The 21,151-nt window shown below is 42.3% G+C and overlaps 1 protein-coding gene across 1 annotated transcript; it reads left to right on the forward strand.

The window, feature by feature from the left end:
• Positions 1 to 16,071: 16,071 nt before the first annotated feature.
• Positions 16,072 to 20,551, forward strand: LOC122939785. Its single transcript, XM_044295905.1, has 3 exons — positions 16,072 to 16,534; positions 19,025 to 19,297; positions 20,341 to 20,551. The coding sequence occupies exons 1-3, from the start codon at positions 16,345 to 16,347 to the stop codon at positions 20,514 to 20,516; spliced, it is 639 nt and encodes a 212-aa protein (XP_044151840.1). The 5' UTR covers positions 16,072 to 16,344; the 3' UTR covers positions 20,517 to 20,551.
• The last annotated feature ends 600 nt before the right edge of the window (positions 20,552 to 21,151 follow it).

Genomic DNA, 21,151 nt, shown 5'->3' on the forward strand with positions numbered 1-21,151 from the left:
ATCAGTGATTTGTGAGCCAAAACCAGAAGTGGAGCCTCCACAGACATGAGGTAGAAGGGAAAGATCTGCTCCTGTTCTGTGTTTAGAGTTGTACCTGGTTTTGGCTCACAAATCACTGATGGAATTCACTGACTAAACACTGAAGTGTGAACGAGGCCTAAGTGCACAAAACACAACACATTTAGCCACAGATCACCCCTCCATCACCCCAATTAACCCCTTGATCACCCCTGTCAATCACTAGTGAAAGGAAAAAAAGTGATCAGTGTAAACTGTCACTTTTTTTTCCACCAGTATTGATGGTTAGGTTTTAGGTTAGTTTAGGCCCCTTTGGTAAAAGTTAGCGTCGGTTAGCGCCCAGCCCACTGCACTGCAGTCACTGATTCGCTGATTAGCGTATCGCTAATCAGCATTCGTACATTTATAGTATCTGAAAGTGATCAGAACTGATCACAATCAGATCTATAAATTGTATTAGTGTCACCTTAGTTCGCCCTCCACCCAAAACGCAGTGTCTGACCGATCAGGCCTGATCGGTCGCCCACACGTGCGTTCACCCACGCCTGCCCCGCCGCTGTGACCCAGTATCAGCTTCAAGGGCAGCAGAGTGGGGCTGGCGCTGTCAGATTACGTGGCAAGACATACACCAGCAGCGCAGCCCATCCTGGACCTAGTACCAGCACTGCCGTAGAACATAGTGAAGTGGCGAGCACCAGAAGGGCAGTTGAAGCTGGTACGGTGGCACGTGCAGTAGTTCCCCCGTCGCAGCCACCGCACAGACAGGCCCGTAGAGCCCCTAGAGTCCCTGAGGTGCTGGAAAACCCTGATTGGCAGCCCCCATCTTCAGCCGCACCAGTAGTTTCCCCTTTCACCGCCCAGTCTGGAGTTCGGGTTGAGACAGCTCAGATCGGATCGGCACTGGGGTTTCTTGAGCTGTTCTTTACTGCGGAGCTCTTTGACTTAATTGTGGCAGAAACAAACCGGAATGCCACTCAATTTATAGCCGCCAACCCGGGAAGCTTTTATGCCGAGTTTTTCCAGTGGAAACCTGTCCAAGTTTCCGAATTTAAAACTTTTCTGGGCCTTCTCCTCAACATGGGCCTGACAAAAGAGCATGAATTGCGGTCATATTGGTCCACGAACCCAATTCATCACATGCCCATGTTCTCTGCTGCCATGTCCAGGACACGATTTGAGACCATCCTGCGTTTCCTGCACTTTAGTGACAACAGCACCTCTCGTCCGAGAGACCACCCAGCTTTTGACCGCCTCCACAAAATTCGGCCCCTCCTAGACCACCTTAACACAAAATTTGCAGATTTGTATACCCCTGAGCAAAACATCTGCATAGACGAGTCCCTGATACATTTTACCGGGCGCCTTGGCTTCAAACAATACATCCCAAGCAAGAGCACTGGTATGGGGTCAAATTGTATAAGCTCTGTAAAAGGGCCACAGGCTATACACACAAATTTCGTGTCTATGATTGAAAAGATCAGACCCTGGAGCCGGTCGGTTGCCCTAACTACCTGAGGAGCAGTGGGAAGACAGTCTGGGACTTGGTGTCACCCTTATTTGGCAAGGGGTACCATCTTTATGTGGACAATTTTTACACAAGTGTGCCCCTCTTCAGGCATTTGTTTCTAGAACAGAATGGCTGCTGTGGCACCGCGCGACCTACTCGCCCAGGCTTCCCCCAACGGCTCGTTACCACCCGTCTTGCAAGGGGCGAGAGGGCTGCCTTGTGTAACGAAGAACTGCTGGCGGTGAAATGGAGAGACAAGCGTGACATTTACATGCTCTCCTCCATTCACGCAGGCACGACAATACAAATTGAAACAGCAACCATTGTCACTGAAAAGCCCCTCTGTGTCCACAACTATAATTTGCTCATGGGAGGGGTGGACTTCAATGACCAGATGTTGGCTCCTTATTTACTTTCCCGCAGGACCAGACGCTGGTATAAGAAGCAAAAAAGTTAATGTTCTAAAAGTTCAATAAAGTTTATAAAAGTTAATGTTCTGTTTCAAATGTTATATAAAGTTAATGTTAATAAATTTATTGCATTGCGGCCTGTTTTTTTTGTTTAGTTTTTTTACCTTCTAGGTCGACCAACCGATCGACCAGCTGCAGCACTGATGTGCATTCTGACAGAAGCATTGCGCTGATGTCAGATTACACAAAAGTCGGCGAATGTGGCGCTGCAAGATGAGATTTCTCCTCTGCAGTAAAAAAGATACGTTTGCCGAGGCTTATGAGCTGAGGGGCGGTGTTCATATGCTTTGGCAAACTCTTTGTAAATAAAAAAAAATTAATAAAAAAATTCTGGCAATGATTTATTCATCCACATCGATTGATGTGAATGGAGAGATCGGGTTTGCCAGGGCATACGGGCTGAGTGGGTTTGGATGTTGGGAGGAGCTCCTATGTCTTGGCAGATGCCTTTCCCCTCCTTTATTTTTGCACGTTTTTTGGCAGAGATTTTTTCATCCACATTGATCGATGTGAATGAAGAAATCTGTGCCAATGAACGGAAAAAAATATCTCATTACGCGTATGCTCAATATAAGGAGAATAGCAGAAACTCCTAATGCTGGCCATACATGTAATGACTGCGGAGACCCTCAAATGCCAGGGCAGTACGAACACCCCACAAATGACCCTATTTTGGAAAGAAGACACCCGAAGGTATTCGCTGCAGGGCATATTGAGTCCGTGAAAGATTAAACTTTTTGTCCCAAGTTAGCGGAAAGGGAGACTTTGTGAGAAAAAAAATTAAAAAAATAAAAAATAAAAATCTATTTCCGCTAACTTGTGCAAAAAAAAACTAAAAAATATCTTCTATGAACTCGCCATGCCCCGCACGGAATACCTTGGGGTGTCTTCTTTCCAAAATGGGGTCACATGTGGGGTATTTATACTGCCCTGGCATTTTAGGGGCCCTAAAGCGTGAGAAGTCTGGAATCCAAATGTCTAAAAATGCCCTCCTAAAAGGTACTCATTGGAATTTGGGCCCCTTTGCGCACCTAGGCTGCAAAAAAGTGTCACACATGTGGTATTGCCGTACTCAGGAGAAGTAGGGCAATGTGTTTTGGGGTGTCTTTTTACATATACCCATGCTGGGTGATAGAAATATCTCTCTAAAAGACAACTTTTCCCTTTTTTTTTAATACAAAGTTGTCATTTGTTTTTATACAAAGTTGTCATACACCCCAAAACACATTGCCCTACTTCTCCTGAGTACGGCGATACCACATGTGTGACACTTTTTTGCAGCCTAGGTGCACAGAGGGGCCCAAATTCCAAATGAGTATCTTGAGGATTTCACAGGGCATTTTTTACGCATTTGGATTCCAAACTACTAGTCACGCTTTAGGGCCCCTAAAATGCCAGAGCAGTATAAATACCCCACATGTGACCCCATTTTGGAAAGAAGACAACCCAAGGTATTCTGTGAGGGGTATGGTGAGTTCATGTAAAATTCTTTGTAAGAAAAAAATAATAATAATAATTTTCCGCTAACTTGTGACAAAAAATAAAAACTTCCATGAACTCACTCTGCCCATCAGTGAATACTTTAGGGTGTCTACTTTCCGAAATGGGGTCATTTGTAGGGTGTTTGTACTGTCTGGGCATTGTAGAACCTCAGGAAACATGACAGGTGCTCAAAAAGTCAGAGCTGCTTCAAAATGCGGAAATTCAAATTTTCCTACCATAGTTTGTAAACGCTATAACTTTTACCGAAACCAATAAATATACACTTATTGCATTTTTTTTTATCAAAGACACGTAGAACAATAAATTTAGAAAACAAATGTATATAGAAATGTAGTTTTATTTGAAAAAATTTACAACAGAAAGTGAAAAAAGTCATTTTTTTGCTAAAATTTCGGTCAATTTCGATTAATATAAAAAAAAGTTAAAATGTCAGCAGCAATAAAATACCACCAAATGGAAGCTCTATTAGTGAGAAGAAAAGGAGGCAAAATTCATTTGGGTGGTAAGTTGTATGACCGAGCAATAAACCGTGAAAGTTGTGTAGTGTAGAATTGTAAAAAGTGGTCTGGTCATTAAGGGGGTTTAAGCTAGGGGAGCTGAGGTGATTAAAGGACGCTAGGTGTTATTAAAACCCGGACCGGCACATGAATCCAGTCCGGCGTTTGACCCCATCTGGCCGCTAATCAGTCCAGCAGCACACACTGGGAGGAAAATACCTGCCTCCCCATACAACTCCCTTTACTGTGTCTCACAATGGCTAGACAGTTTTTGTATAATGTTATACCACCTACTTATCAACTTAGGCTGGGTTAACATCATGTTTTTGTCTTACATTTAACTTATACAAAAAACATATAGATTAAATTGATGCCTCTGACGGATGCCATACAGTAGCATCCGTCACCATTGTAAAAAAGAAAGTATATATTTTTTACTTGACTCTACAGGATGGAAAAGGGCAGCGTACTACGTTTTTTTATTACCATTTCTACAAATGTATGTGTTAAGTCACCCATACATACTATATGGTAAAATACTGGGTAATACATGTAAAAGGACCTAGTAATTTTAGTGAACAGCAAACTAAGCTGCAGAAACCAGTGTCAGGGAGCTGATGCCAAGGCCAGTAAGATAATGGGTTGCATCAAAAGGAACATAGATGCCCGTGATGAGAACATCGTCCTGCCACTTTACAAATTACTAGTCAGACCACACATGGAGTACTGGAAAATCTGGAGAGGGTTCAGAAGAGGGTAACTAAAGTAATAACTGGCATGGGTAAACTACTGTACCCAGAAAGATTATCAAAATTAGGGTTATTCACTTTAGAAAAAAGACGACTAAGGGGAGATCTAATAAGAAATGTATAACTATATCAGGGGTCAGTACAGAGATCTCTCCAATCATCTATTTATCCCAGGACTGTGACAAGGGGACATCCTCTGCCTTTGGAGGAAAGTAGGTTTGTGCACAAAAACATAGAAGAGGATTATTTACGGTAAGAGCAGTGAGACTATGGAATAAAATAATTCAAGAGGGGCCTGGATGTATTTCTGGAGTGTAATAATATTATAGGCTATAGCTACTAGAGAGGGGTCGTTGATCCAGGGAGTTATTTTGATTGTCTGAATAGAGTCGGGAAGGAATTTCTTTCCCCTAAAGTGAGGAAAATTGCCTTCTACCTCACAGTTTGTTGTTTTTTTGCCTTCCTCTGGATCAACTTGAAGGATAACAGGCTGAACTGGATGGACAGATGTCTTTTTTCGGCCTTACAAACTATGTTACTAGGATAAAAGCGTAATGTGAACCCAGCCTTACTTTGCAACAGAATGGTGTGCCAAACGTTTAGTGCAGAAATGTGCCTCTTAAAGGGAACCTGTCACCTGGATTTTGTGTATAGAGCCGAGGACATGGGCTGCTAGATGGTCACTAGCACATCCGCAATACCCAGTACCCATAGCTCTGTGTGCTTTTATTGTGTATAAAAACCGATTTGATACATATGCAAATTAGGCTGAGATGAGTCAGAGCTTGAAAATATGACTCTTCTCTGGTTACACAAGCAAAATATGACTCTTTTATGTTAATTTGCATATGTATCAAATCGGTTTTTTGACACAATAAAAGCACACAGAGCTATGGGGACTGGGTATTGCGGATGTGCTAGAGGCCATCTAGCAACCCATGTCCTCAGCTCTATGCCCAAAATCCCAGTGACAGGTTCCCTTTAAGCCACATTTCCAACTAATCCATGCCTCCTCGACGGACATAGCACAATTTACTATTCTGTTTGGCTTATTTAATTCATAAATACGTCAAAAATTTGATGTAAAAATTTTGAATTTTGGTGCAAATTATGCCATACTGCAGATGCAGCCACAATTCTGAATATGGACCAATATGTTTTCTAGACAGTAGTTGGCAGCTATCATTTTTATGGTACCCCCACCAAGAAATAACATCCATGCCTGTATCCTAAACCTGTTAACGTTTCCTACACTTTACTACATACTAAATGCATGGATTATAGAATAGCATTTCAGCAAAATCTGCTTGATGTGGTATAATCTACAGTAGATACCATGGGGGTCATTTGCTATACTGAAATACGCCTAAATTTACAGTATTTCATGCTATCTGCAACTTCGCCCTGGGAGGGGACGGGCTGGCAGGCTAATCTCAATCGCCTGTTTTAGACGTTAAAAATGGTCTAAATGTAAAACACCTAGGAAGCTGTCGGTGCCTCTTCACAACTTTGGTAGATCCACTGCCAGCTGGTCTCTATTACGACCAGTGTTTAAAACTGAGTATATAGTACGTAGACATTGCAGTGTCCATTTACCTATGCACTGTATCCACAGGCTTACCATTTGTCTGATGGCGCCCTAAATGTCAAATATAAAGAAAGGGTATGAAAAACATGTCCTGTCGAGACATTTTAAACAGTATAATAACCAGAACCCCTCAGGTCTAGTGTTTACAGCATTTGAAAAAATAAACAAACACTGGAGGGGGGGCGATCATATCTCTGGGATGTCTCGACAGGATTCAAGAAGAATCTTTGAGTTCGACTCCATTCAACCTAATGGTTTGAACGCGGAACTCGAGATTTTTGGCTTCCTGTAAAATGGGGCGCCCCTGGTTGACGGACGACGGTGATCTCTGTTTATCAGCACCCCCGTCTCCCCTTAACTAGGGACCCCCCAAAAAACCACATGTCTTTGGAGGTCTCTATATATGTATACATCGTTTGAAAATGGATTTCCTGAAAATTTACTCCTATATGTGTAAACTTGCATTGTATGATTATAATTGTGTTTTAGAGCCATAGGCCTTTTTAACAAGTGATGTAATGATGCATTCCTCTAATATTTTAATTATAATATTTTATATTTTTTAGCATGTCTTAATTAAATTTATATATCATATCTACAAATGATTATTTGTAAGTAATTTAAAAATAGAAAAATACTTATGAACAATAGCATTCCAAAGTATCATGGAATAGGAAACAAGCTAGATGTTTATATAATGGATTATATAAGGATACTATTCCGGATTAGACTCCGGTTTTTCCGACAGACCGACACAGGATAAAAGGGGAACAGGATGTGAAATATGCTTGACCACTGAGGAAGGAGCAGGTTTGCGCTCCAAAACACGTTTGGGTGAACAAGCATATGAAGATTTAAATTATATTGCTGGAGTGCTCCATGAGGAATCTAACCTAAAGGACTCACGAAAACTGACCTAATACCTACAAAACGGAACCCTGACAGCTGAAATAAAGAAATTAAGAGGCGATCCGAACATTGAAGGGGCGGAACTGACATCTAACAGAGACGCCGACTTTCTAACATGTGGCACGCCGACTTTCTAAATAAGCTGTGACCGGAGGATCCGCAATACAAGGTCAGTCTGTTTGCATAGCAGGAGCGGGACGCCGCACCAGAGAACAGCTGAAAAGTGAGTAAACTAAGCACTGAATGAACAGAACATTCCCTATCTCTATACCTATATAAAACAAGCGAGACTGCATCTGAATGTTTGGTCTATATAAAGAAAGAGATACCTAGCGATCAACTGTAGGCAAATGAATAGCAAAATTTCTACAACTGCTATAACTAATAACATTGCTGCTACATTGTTGCTACATTGCATAGCTATCTAATCTCCAAACAAACAGTGGAATAGACTATATGGGGATTGATACATGGAACTATTGCCACTAATCCAATTTTAGAAGACGTTCCTGCATTTTATTTATATTTATTTGCATATTTATTACTGTTATTATTGCTGCTATCCTCCAATTGCTGTTATTATTGCTGCTATCCTCCAATTGCTACATATATCATTGATATTAATTATTGCCATATTGCTATTGCTGCCAAAATCATTTGTATATAAGTATTGTTATTGTTTTTATGTCTATTAGATTTTAACCACCTCCGGACCGCCTAACGCACATGTGCGTTCCGGAGGTGGCAGGGCTGCGCACAGTCACGCATATACGCGTCATCTCGCGATACACGAGATTTCCTGTGAACGCGCGCACACAGGCGCGCGCGCTCACAGGAACTGAAGGTAAGCGAGTGGATCTCCAGCCTGCCAGCGGCGATCGCTCGCTGGCAGGCTGGAGATCCGAATTTTTTAACCCCTAACAGGTATATTAGACGCTGTTTTCATAACAGCGTCTAATATACCTCCTACCTGGTCCTCTGGTGGTCCCTTTTGTTTGGATCGACCACCAGAGGACTCAGGTAGGTCAGTACAGTCGCACCAAACACCACACTACACTACACCCCCCCCCCCGTCACTTATTAACCCCTTATAAACCCCTGATCACCCATGATCACCCCATATAAACTCCCTGATCACCCCCCTGTCATTGATCACCGCCCTGTCATTGATCACCCCCCTGTCAGGCTCCGTTCAGACGTCCGCATGATTTTTACGGATCCGATCCATGTATCCATGGATCCGTAAAAATCATGCGGAAGTCTGAATGGAGCCTTACAGGGGGGTGATCAATGACAGGCGGGTGATCACCCATATACACTCCCTGATCACCCCCTGTCATTGATCACCCCCCTGTCACTGATCACCCCCCCTGTAAGGCTCCATTCAGACGTCCGCATGATTTTTACGGATCCGATCCATGTATCCATGGATCCGTAAAAATCATGCGGACGTCTGAATGGAGCCTTACAGGGGGGGTGATCAGTGACAGGGGGGTGATTACCCTGATCACCCCCTGTCATTGATAACCCCCCTGTCAGGCTCCATTCAGACGTCCGCATGATTTTTACGGATCCGATCCATGTATCCATGGATCCGTAAAAATCATGCGGACGTCTGAATGGAGCCTTACAGGGGGGGTGATCAGTGACAGGGGGGTGATCACCCTGATTACCCTGATCACCCCCTGTCATTGATAACCCCCCTGTAAGGCTCCATTCAGACGTCCGCATGCGTTCTGTGGATCCGATCCATGTATCCATGGATCCGTAAAAAATCATGCGGATGTCTGAATGGAGCCTTACAGGGGGGGGTGATCAGTGACAGGGGGGTGATCACCCTGATTACCCCCTGCCATTGATAACCCCCCTGTGAGGCTCCATTCAGACGTCCGCATGCGTTCTGTGGATCCGATCCATGTATCCATGGATCCGTAAAAAATCATGCGGATGTCTGAATGGAGCCTTACAGGGGGGGTGATCAGTGACAGGGGGGTGATCACCCTGATTACCCTGATCACCCCCTGTCATTGATAACCCCCCTGTAAGGCTCCATTCAGACGTCCGCATGCGTTCTGTGGATCCGATCCATGTATCCATGGATCCGTAAAAAATCATGCGGATGTCTGAATGGAGCCTTACAGGGGGGGTGATCAATGACGGGGGGGTGATCACCCTGATTACCCTGATCACCCCCTGTCATTGATAACCCCCCTGTAAGGCTCCATTCAGACGTCCGCATGCGTTCTGTGGATCCGATCCATGTATCCATGGATCCGTAAAAAATCATGCGGATGTCTGAATGGAGCCTTACAGGGGGGGTGATCAGTGACAGGGGGGTGATCACCCTGATCACCCCCTGTCATTGATAACCCCCCTGTAAGGCTCCATTCAGACGTCCGCATGCGTTCTGTGGATCCGATCCATGTATCCATGGATCTGTAAAAAATCATGCGGATGTCTGAATGGAGCCTTACAGGGGGGGTGATCAGTGACAGGGGGGTGATCACCCTGATTACCCTGATCACCCCCTGTCATTGATAACCCCCCTGTAAGGCTCCATTCAGACGTCCGCATGCGTTCTGTGGATCCGATACATGTATCCATGGATCCGTAAAAAATCATGCGGATGTCTGAATGGAGCCTTACAGGGGGGGTGATCAATGACAGGGGGGTGATCAGGGAGTCTATATGGGTGATCACCCCCCTGTCATTGATCACCCCCTTGTCATTGATCACTCCCCCCCTGGTAAGGCTCCATTCAGCCATTTTTTTTGGCACAAGTTAGTGGAAATTTTTTGTCTGTTTTTGTTTTCGTTTTTTCTTACTAAGTCTCATATTCCACTAACTTGTGTCAAAAAATAAAATCTCACATGGACGCACCATACCCCTCACGGAATCCAAATGCGTAAACATTTTTAGACATTTATATTCCAGACTTCTTCTCACGCTTTAGGGCCCCTAAAAAGCCAGGGCAGTATAAATACCCCACATGTGACCCCATTTCGGAAAGAAGACACCCCAAGGTATTCCGTGAGGGGCATATTGAGTCCATGAAAGATTGAAATTTTTGTCCTAAGTTAGCGGAAAGTGAGACTTTGTGAGAAAAAAAACAAAAAAAATCAATATCCGCTAACTTATGCAAAAAAATAAAAAATTCTAGGAACTCGCCATGCCCCTCATTGAATACCTCGGGGTGTCTTCTTTCCAAAGTGGGGTCACATGTGGGGTATTTATACTGCCCTGGATTTTTAGGGGCCCTAAAGCATGAGAAGAAGTCTGGGATCCAAATGTCTAAAAATGCCCTCCTAAAAGGAATTTGGGCCCCTTTGCGCATCTAGGCTGCAAAAAAGTGTGACACATCTGGTATCGCCGTACTCAGGAGAAGTTGGGGAATGTGTTTTGGGGTGTCATTTTACATATACCCATGCTGGGTGAGAAAAATATCTTGGTCAAATGCCAACTTTGTATAAAAAAATGGGAAAAGTTGTCTTTTGCCAAGATATTTCTCTCACCCAGCATGGTTATATGTAAAATGACCCCCCAAAACACATTCCCCAACTTCTCCTGAGTACGGCGATACCAGATGTGTCACACTTTTTTGCAGCCAAGGTGGGCAAAGGGGCACCTTTCAGATTTCGCAGGCCATTTTTTACACATTTTGATTTCAAGGTACTTCTTACACATTTGGGCCCCTAAATTGCCAGGGCAGTATAACTATGCCACAAGTGACCCCATTTTGGAAAGAAGACACCCCAAGGTATTCCGTGGGGGGCACGGCGAGTTCCTAGAATTTTTTATTTTTTGTCACAATTTAGCGGAAAATGCTGATTTTTCTTTTTTTTTCTTTTTTCCTTACAAAGTCTCATATTCCACTAACTTGCGACAAAAAATAAAAAATTCTAGGAACTCGCCATGCCCCTCACGGAATACCTTGGGGTGTCTTCTTTCCAAAATGGGGTCACTTGTGGGGTAGTTATACTGCCCTGGCAATTTAGGGGCCCAAATGTGTGAGAAGAACTTTGCAATCAAAATGTGTAAAAAATGCCCTGCAAAATCCGAAAGGTGCACTTTGGAATATGTGCCCCTTTGCCCACCTTGGCAGCAAAAAAGTGTGACACCTCTGGTATCGCCGTACTCAGGAGAAGTTGGGCAATGTGTTTTGGGGTGTCATTTTACATATACCCATGCTGGGTGAGAAAAATATCTTGGTCAAATGCCAACTTTGTATAAAAAAATTGGAAAAGTTGTCTTTTGCCAAGATATTTCTCTCACCCAGCATGGGTATATGTAAAATGACAGCCCAAAACACATTCCCCAACTTCTCCTGAGTACGGCGATACCAGATGTGTGACACTTTTTTGATGCCAAGGTGGGCAAAGGGGCACATATTCCAAAGTGCACCTTTCGGATTTCACCGGTCATTTTTTACAGATTTTGATTGCAAAGTACTTCTCACACATTTGGGCCCCTAAATTGCCAGGGCAGTATAACTACGCCACAAGTGACCCCATTTTGGAAAGAAGACACCCCAAGGTATTCCGTGAGGGGCATGGCGAGTTCCTAGAATTTTTTATTTTTTGTCGCAAGTTAGTGGAATATGAGACTTTGTAAGGAAAAAAGAGAAAAAAAAAAAAATCATCATTTTCCGCTAACTTGTGACAAAAAATAAAAAATTCTAGGAACTCGCAGTGCCCCTCACGGAATACCTTAGGGTGTCTTCTTTCCAAAATGGGGTCACTTGTGGCGTAGTTATACTGCCCTGGCAATTTAGGGGCCCAAATGTGTGAGAAGAACTTTGCAATCAAAATGTGTAAAAAATGCCCTGCAAAATCCGAAAGGTGCACTTTGGAATATGTGCCCCTTTGCCCACCTTGGCAGCAAAAAAGTGTGACACATCTGGTATCGCCGTACTCAGGAGAAGTTGGGCAATGTGTTTTGGGGTGTCATTTTACATATACCCATGCTGGGTGAGAAAAATATCTTGGTCAAATGCCAACTTTGTATAAAAAAATGGGAAAAGTTGCCTTTTGCCAAGATATTTCTCTCACCCAGCATGGGTATATGTAAAATGACACCCCAAAACACATTCCCCAACTTCTCCTGAGTACGGCGATACCACATGTGTGACACTTTTTTGCTGCCAAGGTGGGCAAAGGGGCGCATATTCCAAAGTGCACCTTTCGGATTTCACCGGTCATTTCTTACACATTTTGATTGCAAAGTTCTTCTCACACATTTGGGCCCCTAAATTGCCAGGGCAGTATAACTACCCCACAAGTGACCCCATTTTGGAAAGAAGACACCCCAAGGTATTCTGTGAGGGGCATGGTGAGTTCCTAGAATTTTTTATTTTTTGTCGCAAGTTAGTGGAATATGAGACTTTGTAAGAAAAAAAATAAAATAAAAAATCATCATCATTTTCCGCTAACTTGTGACAAAAAATAAAAAGTTCTATGAACTCACTATGCCCATCAGCGAATACCTTAGGGTGTCTACTTTCCGAAATGGGGTCATTTGTGGGGTTTTTCTACTGTTTGGGCATTGTAGAACCTCAGGAAACATGACAGGTGCTCAGAAAATCAGAGCCGTTTCAAAAAGCGGAAATTCACATTTTTGTACCATAGTTTGTAAATGCTATAACTTTTACCCAAACCATTTTTTTTTTGCCCAAACATTTTTTTTTTATCAAAGACATGTAGAACTATAAATTTAGCGAAAAATTTATATATGGATGTCGTTTTTTTTGCAAAATTTCACAGCTGAAAGTGAAAAATGTCATTTTTTTGCAAAAAAATCGTTACATTTTGATTAATAACAAAAAAAGTAAAAATGTCAGCAGCAATAAAATACCACCAAATGAAAGCTCCATTAGTGAGAAGAAAAGGAGGTAAAATTCATTTGGGTGGTAAGTTGCATGACCGAGCGATAAACGGGGAAATTAGTGTAGTGCCGAAGTGTAAAAAGTGGCCTGGTCATGAAGGGGGTTTCACCTAGCGGGGCTGAAGTGGTTAGACATTTAATAAATTGTCCTCCATGTACCCGTAAATAGAGTGCCTGCTCATTAATATCCTATTTTTAAATCTGTTTACAACTGACGAGGGCGAGTCAAAATTAAGCAAGAGCACCTGTTTCCAGAAAACCAGTGGAGAGCCGCCTTTTCTGTTATACACTTCTAAAAATGCAAGGTTTAGCATTTGGGTACCAATAACCTACATGCATCATATGTCCTAGCGGTGTCCTTGTAGATTATAGACTAGATGACAGCATACAATGTCAACCAGCTGCTTCTAAAGCAAGCACAATACAAACATTAGTGTTGAGCGGCATGTCCCATATTCGAATTCGCGAAATTTCGCGATTATTCGAAAGAATATTCGTAAAATATTCGCGAATATTCGAATTCGTTATTATTTCGCATATGCGATAATTCGAATTTTCGCATCGCATAATACATATTATGCGATACATTTTAACTCTAAGGCTAGGTCTACACGACGACATTTGTCGCGCGACATTTTGTTGCACTAATGTCGCGCGACAATTTTTATAATGGCAGTCTATGGTGTCGCACTGCAACATGCGACATGCTGCGACTGCGACGCGACAGTCGCAGAAAAATCCATTGCGAATGGATTTTCAGCGACTGTCGCGTCGCAGTCGCAGCATGTCGCATGTTGCAGTGCGACACCATAGACTGCCATTATAACAATTGTCGCGTGACATTAGTGCAACAAAATGTCGTGCGACAAATGTCGTGCCCTATCTGTCGCGCAACTTTTTGTCGCGCAACAAATGTCGTCGTGTAGACCTAGCCTAACCCGACAAGCATCACTTCACTGTGTTGTCAAAATATACCATCGGATCTAAGTTTTCCGTACGTTAGTGAAAACTCAGTTCCGATGGTATATTTTAACTAACTAGGGTTAATAGCATTTTTCAAAAATTCGCCTATTAGCTGGCTGTTAGATAATTCGCCTATTCGCTATATTCGTTTATTCGCTACATAACCACCTAAAATATGAAGTGTGATGAGATTGTTCGCGCGCACGTGCGCGCGCATTATAGGCGTGGTTTATCGCGAGTACGTCAGGGTCAATCAATAGCATTTTTCAAATATTCGCCCAACCGCTGCCTGTTAGATAATTTGCCTATTCGATATATTTGCTTATTCTCTCTATTAGTTTATTCGCTACATACACCACCTAAGTCAGTGTGTTGAGATTGTGCGCGCGCATCATAGGCGTGGTTTATCGCGAGTACGTCAACTCCATTTTAAAAGTGAATCTTCAACTCCTCACAAGAGAAAATGGTGGGCACAAGATTCCATGACGAAGAGGATGAACTGCTGCTAACCGTAAGTACAACACTTCATGTCATAACATTTTGAATGCATGTTCGCACCATATCTGTATAGTATAGTAATTATTAAGCAATAGTATGTTTACATATTCGCGCATGCGCAGTTATGCGCATATATACGCGCACTAAATATAACTATTTTTAATCATGTCTGATTAGATAATCATCATTATTGTAATAAGTATTGTTTTGACATCACAGCACTTTGTAAGAAGTATGTATGTATGTATGTATGGACAGCAAAGAAATATCATGCACATTGCATATACATTTTCCTGCCACACACTGCATACCACACACAAACACATAGTGCCAGATTTATGATCATCCCTTTTTACGGTAGCAGTTTATCCGTCAGTAAGCAGCTTTACAAAGTTTGCACGTCCTTACGAAAAAGTCGCATGTTCTATTAAAAACTCTCATAAGGCCTCTTTCACACTTGCGTTGTCTGGATCCGGCGTGTACTCCACTTGCCGCAATTACACGCCGGATCCGGAAAAACGCAAGTGTACTGAAAGCATTTGAAGACGGATCCGTCTTCAAAATGCTTTCAGTGTTACTATGGCAGCCCGGACGCTATTAAAGTCCTGGTTGCCATAGTAGTAGCGGGGAGCGGGGGAGCGGTATACTTACAGTCCGTACGGCTCCCCGGGCGCTCCAGAATGACGTCAGAGCGCCCCATGCGATCACGTCATCCATGCGCCTGGGTCGCCCTGACGTCACTCTGGAGCGCCCCGGGAGCCGTACGGATGGTAAGTATACTGCTCCCCCGCTCCCCGCTACACTTTACCATGGCTGCCAGGACTTTAGCGTCCCGGCAGCTATGGTAACCATTGAGAAAAAGCTAAACGTCGGATCCGGCAATGCGCCAAAACGACGTTTAGCTTAAGGCCGGATCCGGATCAATGCCTTTCAATGGGCATTAATTCCGGATCCGGCCTTGCGGCAAGTCTTCAGGATTTTTGGCCGGAGCAAAAAGCGCAGCATGCTGCAGTATTTTCTCCGGCCAAAAAACGTTCCGTTCCGGAACTGAAGACATCCTGATGCATCCTGAAGGACGGACTGTCCATTCAGAATGCATTAGGAAAATCCTGATCAGTATTCTTCCGGCATAGAGCCCCGACGACGGAACTCTATGCCGGAAGACAATAACGCAGATGTGAAAGAGCCCTAAGATAAGCATGGTCCTCACTGGAGTGAACTAGCGCATTTTTTTTTTTTTTGCAACTTTTTAAATTGTTCCAATAGTAAATGTGTCTAGAGATTCATCTACATAAGAAAACACGTCCACTTTCATAAAACTGGCGAGCATAGTGCAGAGCAGGAGAAACTCGCAAATTTGTGCGCAGTTTTAGCGTTTGCTCATTTTCTTGCGACTTTTTCACTCCATTATTCTGACTTGAGCTAATGATAAATCTGGCCTCATGTCTTATTGGTCTGGAGAAAAATTACAAATTTCTTCCTGCCATTATTTGCTGGTTCATTTAGCGTTACCCAGGGTGCACCCCATATCGTACCGTCGCTTCACTAGACAGGTACATATCAGCTCAGCTGGCCAATATCACATTGCTCATACCCCACCCACATTTAATCGCAATACAATCCGATCTTATAACGTGAACATTAAATATAATATTTCCACCTTCTAACAAATACTTTTTGCTGTGTTTTGGATGATATCTATTAATAATCCTTGTATTTCCTAAATTTTGTAATACATGTTTGCATCTTTATCCTGCAGCGCATGTTGAAGAAGGGTTATGACCGGACCCGGAAGCAGGCCGAGAAGAGGGCGATTGTCGTGGGGGTCGTCAAGGCCTTACAAAAAAAATTTGGGCGGACCCACGACGAAATTCAAATTGTAAAAAAATGGTCTGACCTGAAAAGGAGGCACCCGGACTGGGTCAAAGAGCACAGTCAGAGAGTCTGCCCTGGTACTTTTATTTTTATCAACCATTACAAATTATTACTTATTTTTACCTGTTGTGAAACATAGCAAATCATCCCTTTACCTCATATATCTCTATCTCGCTGTGTGTGTGTATATATATATAATAATATATATATATATATATATATATATATATATATATATATATATATATATTTATCCACACAGTGCGGTAGTGATGTATGATGTAACCGGCTGATTTTGTACTTTGCACACACACACACACACATAATAATAAATATACAGGGAGTGCAGAATTATTAGGCAAGTTGTATTTTTGAGGATTAATTTTATTATTGAACAACAACCATGTTCTCAATGAACCCCAAAAACTCATTAATATCAAAGCTGAATATTTTTGGAAGTAGTTTTTAGTTTGCTTTTAGTTTTAGCTATTTTAGGGGGATATCTGTGTGTGCAGGTGACTATTACTGTGCATAATTATTAGGCAACTTAACAAAAAACAAATATATACCCATTTCAATTATTTATTTTTACCAGTGAAACCAATATAACATCTCAACATTCACAAATATACATTTCTGACATTCAAAAACAAAACAAAAACAAATCAGTGACCAATATAGCCACCTTTCTTTGCAAGGACACTCAAAAGCCTGCCATCCATGGATTCTGTCAGTGTTTTGATCTGTTCACCATCAACATTCCGTGCAGCAGCAACCACAGCCTCCCAGACACTGTTCAGAGAGGTGGACTGTTTTCCCTCCTTGTAAATCTCACATTTGATGATGGACCACAGGTTCTCAATGGGGTTCAGATCGGGTGAACAAGGAGGCCATGTCATTAGATTTTCTTCTTTTATACCCTTTCTTGCCAGCCACATTGTGGAGTACTTGGACGCGTGTGATGGAGCATTGTCCTGCATGAAAATCATGTTTTTCTTGAAGGATGCAGACTTCTTCCTGTACCACTGCTTGAAGAAGGTGTCTTCCAGAAACTGGCAGTAGGACTGGGAGTTGAGCTTGACTCCATCCTCAACCCGAAAAGGCCCCACAAGCTCATCTTTGATGATACCAGCCCAAACCAGTACTCCACCTCCACCTTGCTGGCGTCTGAGTCGGACTGGAGCTCTCTGCCCTTTACCAATCCAGCCACGGGCCCATCCATCTGGCCCATCAAGACTCACTCTCATTTCATCAGTCCATAAAACCTTAGAAAAATCAGTCTTGAGATATTTCTTGGCCCAGTCTTGACGTTTCAGCTTGTGTGTCTTGTTCAGTGGCGTTGGTCTTTCAGTCTTTCTTACCTTGGCCATGTCTCTGAGTATTGCACACCTTGTGCTTTTGGGCACTCCAGTGATGTTGCAGCTCTGAAATATGGCCAAACTGGTGGCAAGTGGCATCTTGGCAGCTGCACGCTTGACTTTTCTCAGTTCATGGGCAGTTATTTTGCGCCTTGGTTTTTCCACACGCTTCTTGCGACCCTGTTGACTATTTTGAATGAAACGCTTGATTGTTCGATGATCACGCTTCAGAAGCTTTGCAATTTTAAGAGTGCTGCATCCCTCTGCAAGATATCTCACTATTTTTGACTTTTCTGAGCCTGTCAAGTCCTTCTTTTGACCCATTTTGCCAAAGGAAAGGAAGTTGCCTAATAATTATGCACACCTGATATAGGGTGTTGATGTCATTAGACCACACCCCTTCTCATTACAGAGATGCACATCACCTAATATGCTTAATTGGTAGTAGGCTTTCGAGCCTATACAGCTTGGAGTAAGACAACATGCATAAAGAGGATGATGTGGTCAAAATACTCATTTGCCTAATAATTCTGCACGTAGTGTATGTGTGTCTGTGTATATCTAGATAAACAGCAATCATCAATCTGTATTAGGGCTGTTTCACACGAGCAGATGCCGTGCGTGACATCCGCTACGTGAATGACAGCCAAGACCCGATTCACAAGTGCTCAATTTCATAATTTATTTTTCTGAACTGACTTGAGGACCCATTCATCTCTAAGGGGGCCGCACGATGTGCGTCCCGTCTCCAGAAAAGCGGACCCGCACTTCTGGGTCCACATTTCAGTTCTTTTTGCACTAAATATAACTTCGTCTTTTATGATGTCTGATTAGATATTCATCATTGTTGTAATAAGTACCCTAGACAGGTACATATCAGCTCAGCTGGCCAATATCCGATTGATCAGACCCCACATACAATCGCAATACAATCCGATCTTATAACATGAACATTAAATATAATATTTACACCTTCTAACAAATACTTTTTGCTGTATTTCTGATGATATTTATTAATAATCCTTGTATTACTGTCCTCAATTGAGGCCAAGAATAGTCATATTATATTATTGACATTGACGTGCGGTCTTAAATGCGTCACGCACATTGCCGGTGTCCTTTTTTTTTTTTTTTTTTTTGTGGGTGGATATGAAAAAGACATTCCGGACGTTTAAATTGAGCCTAAATCCAAATGTTGTGTGATTTCAGGGCTTCCAGCGCCAACGGTCCGCCGCCGTCTAACCACAGCGGATTTGGATGTAGTGGAGGTCTCAACAGAGGAGGATGAGCAGGCGGGCCCCTCCCACAGTCCTCGAGGTGCCACCAACCCACCTGATGTGGGGATTGTTGTGGAGGTGTCTGACGAGCCCGGACCCTCTCAAGGGCCAAAAACGTCTGGCCCAGCTCCTGCTGAGGAGGATACCACCACCCCAGCTCCTGAGGAAGAGGATCAGGCGCTGGTTACCACCCCGCACCAGGAGGGTAAATATGTGCACACATCATTGTAATTATGTATACATCACCCTTATGTGGAGAAGACACCCTTATGTGACCCTAGAGTTGAAAACAAAAAAAAGTTATTTAATTAGGCAAACTACACCCCTCAATGAATATGCTAAGCAATTAGATCAATCCGCAATTTTACATAATGAGCCAACGATTGTCTTCTAGAAAAAACCGTTCAAATTGACAAAAAAAATAAATAATGAATTTACACACATTTTTTTTATTAAATAAGTGGTTACAGGACTAAATGCACCCCAGTGCAGTTCCACTTTTAGCATATAATTCACCTGAACACCACCACATATGTGAATTTATTTAATTGGCTGTAGAGTTGTAACAGCCAATATCAGCGCTTGCAGGGGAACAAAACACTGGTGTCCCCTGCTTCACCTCTAAGGCAACAGGTGCTGTCGTACAGTCTTTTTTAGCATTTGTCACCTCCACATGACACCTACTTACCCCCCCCCCCCTTCAGCTACGTAGCAGCAATGCTTATGTCTTTGAAATACGTCCAATAGGAGAGATCTAGACAGCAGGTGTTTGACAAATACCTGAAAAGGCCTTATTTTATATAATTGGCTAGCTGCTCTGGACTAGTAGATCGGCTATTAGACCACGGTTAATGAGCAATTTTGTCCCCAGGGCAAATATTTTATATTTGGCACAAAAATAGTACGGAGCAATTTTGAAAGTCATGAAACACTGCACCCTACAATTATATAGCAGGTGATGAAGATCATAAAATTAACAATAATAATGGGACAACAAAAACCACAGTAATATCAAACAACAGACATGCACAATAACTCTTTAATCTACATAAACTAACATTATATAACACAACAAATTTTCTTTAAAACTACTAAAATGTCACTAAATAATCTAATATAGAACTACATTTATTATGGTATACTTTAAAAATGACACTCAAATTCTCTGCACTTAACTACATACCACACAAAATTCAATAAATGACTTATTGTTAATTGATATATTTATCTCTTGTGTTTTCATAACAGTAATCAAGAAAATTTCTGCTAAAATTGCTCTAATGCAAAAGAGGCATGGGAAAATCAGGCAATTAAGAGCCCTCATTCAAAAATCCCAAAGAATGCTGCAGGAATTTGAATGCCAATATGGGGAGGACCTGAAGGAGCTCGCAAGCCTGCAGGAAGAACTGCAAAAGTTCCCTTAATTTTATTCTAATTTTTTTGTTATTAAAAAAGTTTTCTTAAGTTATATTGATTCCATACTTTTTTTTTTCTATAAGGTTATGTTTTTGTATAATTTTAACTGCAGACTTATCAGTAAAGGAGCCTTTAGTCCACGTTGAAAGTCAGCAGGGTTCGGACAGACAACAGCAGTAAGTACATCTTAATAGTGTAGTATAAGGCCTACACATAAATACGTTTTTTCATGACAGCAGCAGCAGGTAGTGTTGTATTATGAGGCATATACATAACAAATCAACTTGATCAAGACAGCAGCAGGTAGAGCTATAGTATTCTGAGGGCTACAAGTCACCTTTAAATGTACAGCAGCAGGAGCAGCAGGTATTTATAGTGTTTTATTATAAGGTATATACATAACAAATCAACTTGATCAGGACAGCATCAGCAGTTATAGCTAATGTTATATTCTGAGGCATACAAGTCAGCTTCATCTGGACAGCAGCCGTTGGTAAAGTTAACATTGTAGGTTGATTTGTAAATTGAAAAATCAACTTTATCAGGACAGCTGATGGTGTTGTATAAGAACTTCACATAGCTACAAAGGACAAACAACTAGCTTGACATAACTCTGTATGATCATGACAGACAGCATCTGCAG

The sequence above is a fragment of the Bufo gargarizans genome, chromosome 6 (genome assembly GCF_014858855.1).
Source record: "Bufo gargarizans isolate SCDJY-AF-19 chromosome 6, ASM1485885v1, whole genome shotgun sequence".
In the NCBI taxonomy this organism is placed as follows: Eukaryota; Metazoa; Chordata; class Amphibia; order Anura; family Bufonidae; genus Bufo; species Bufo gargarizans.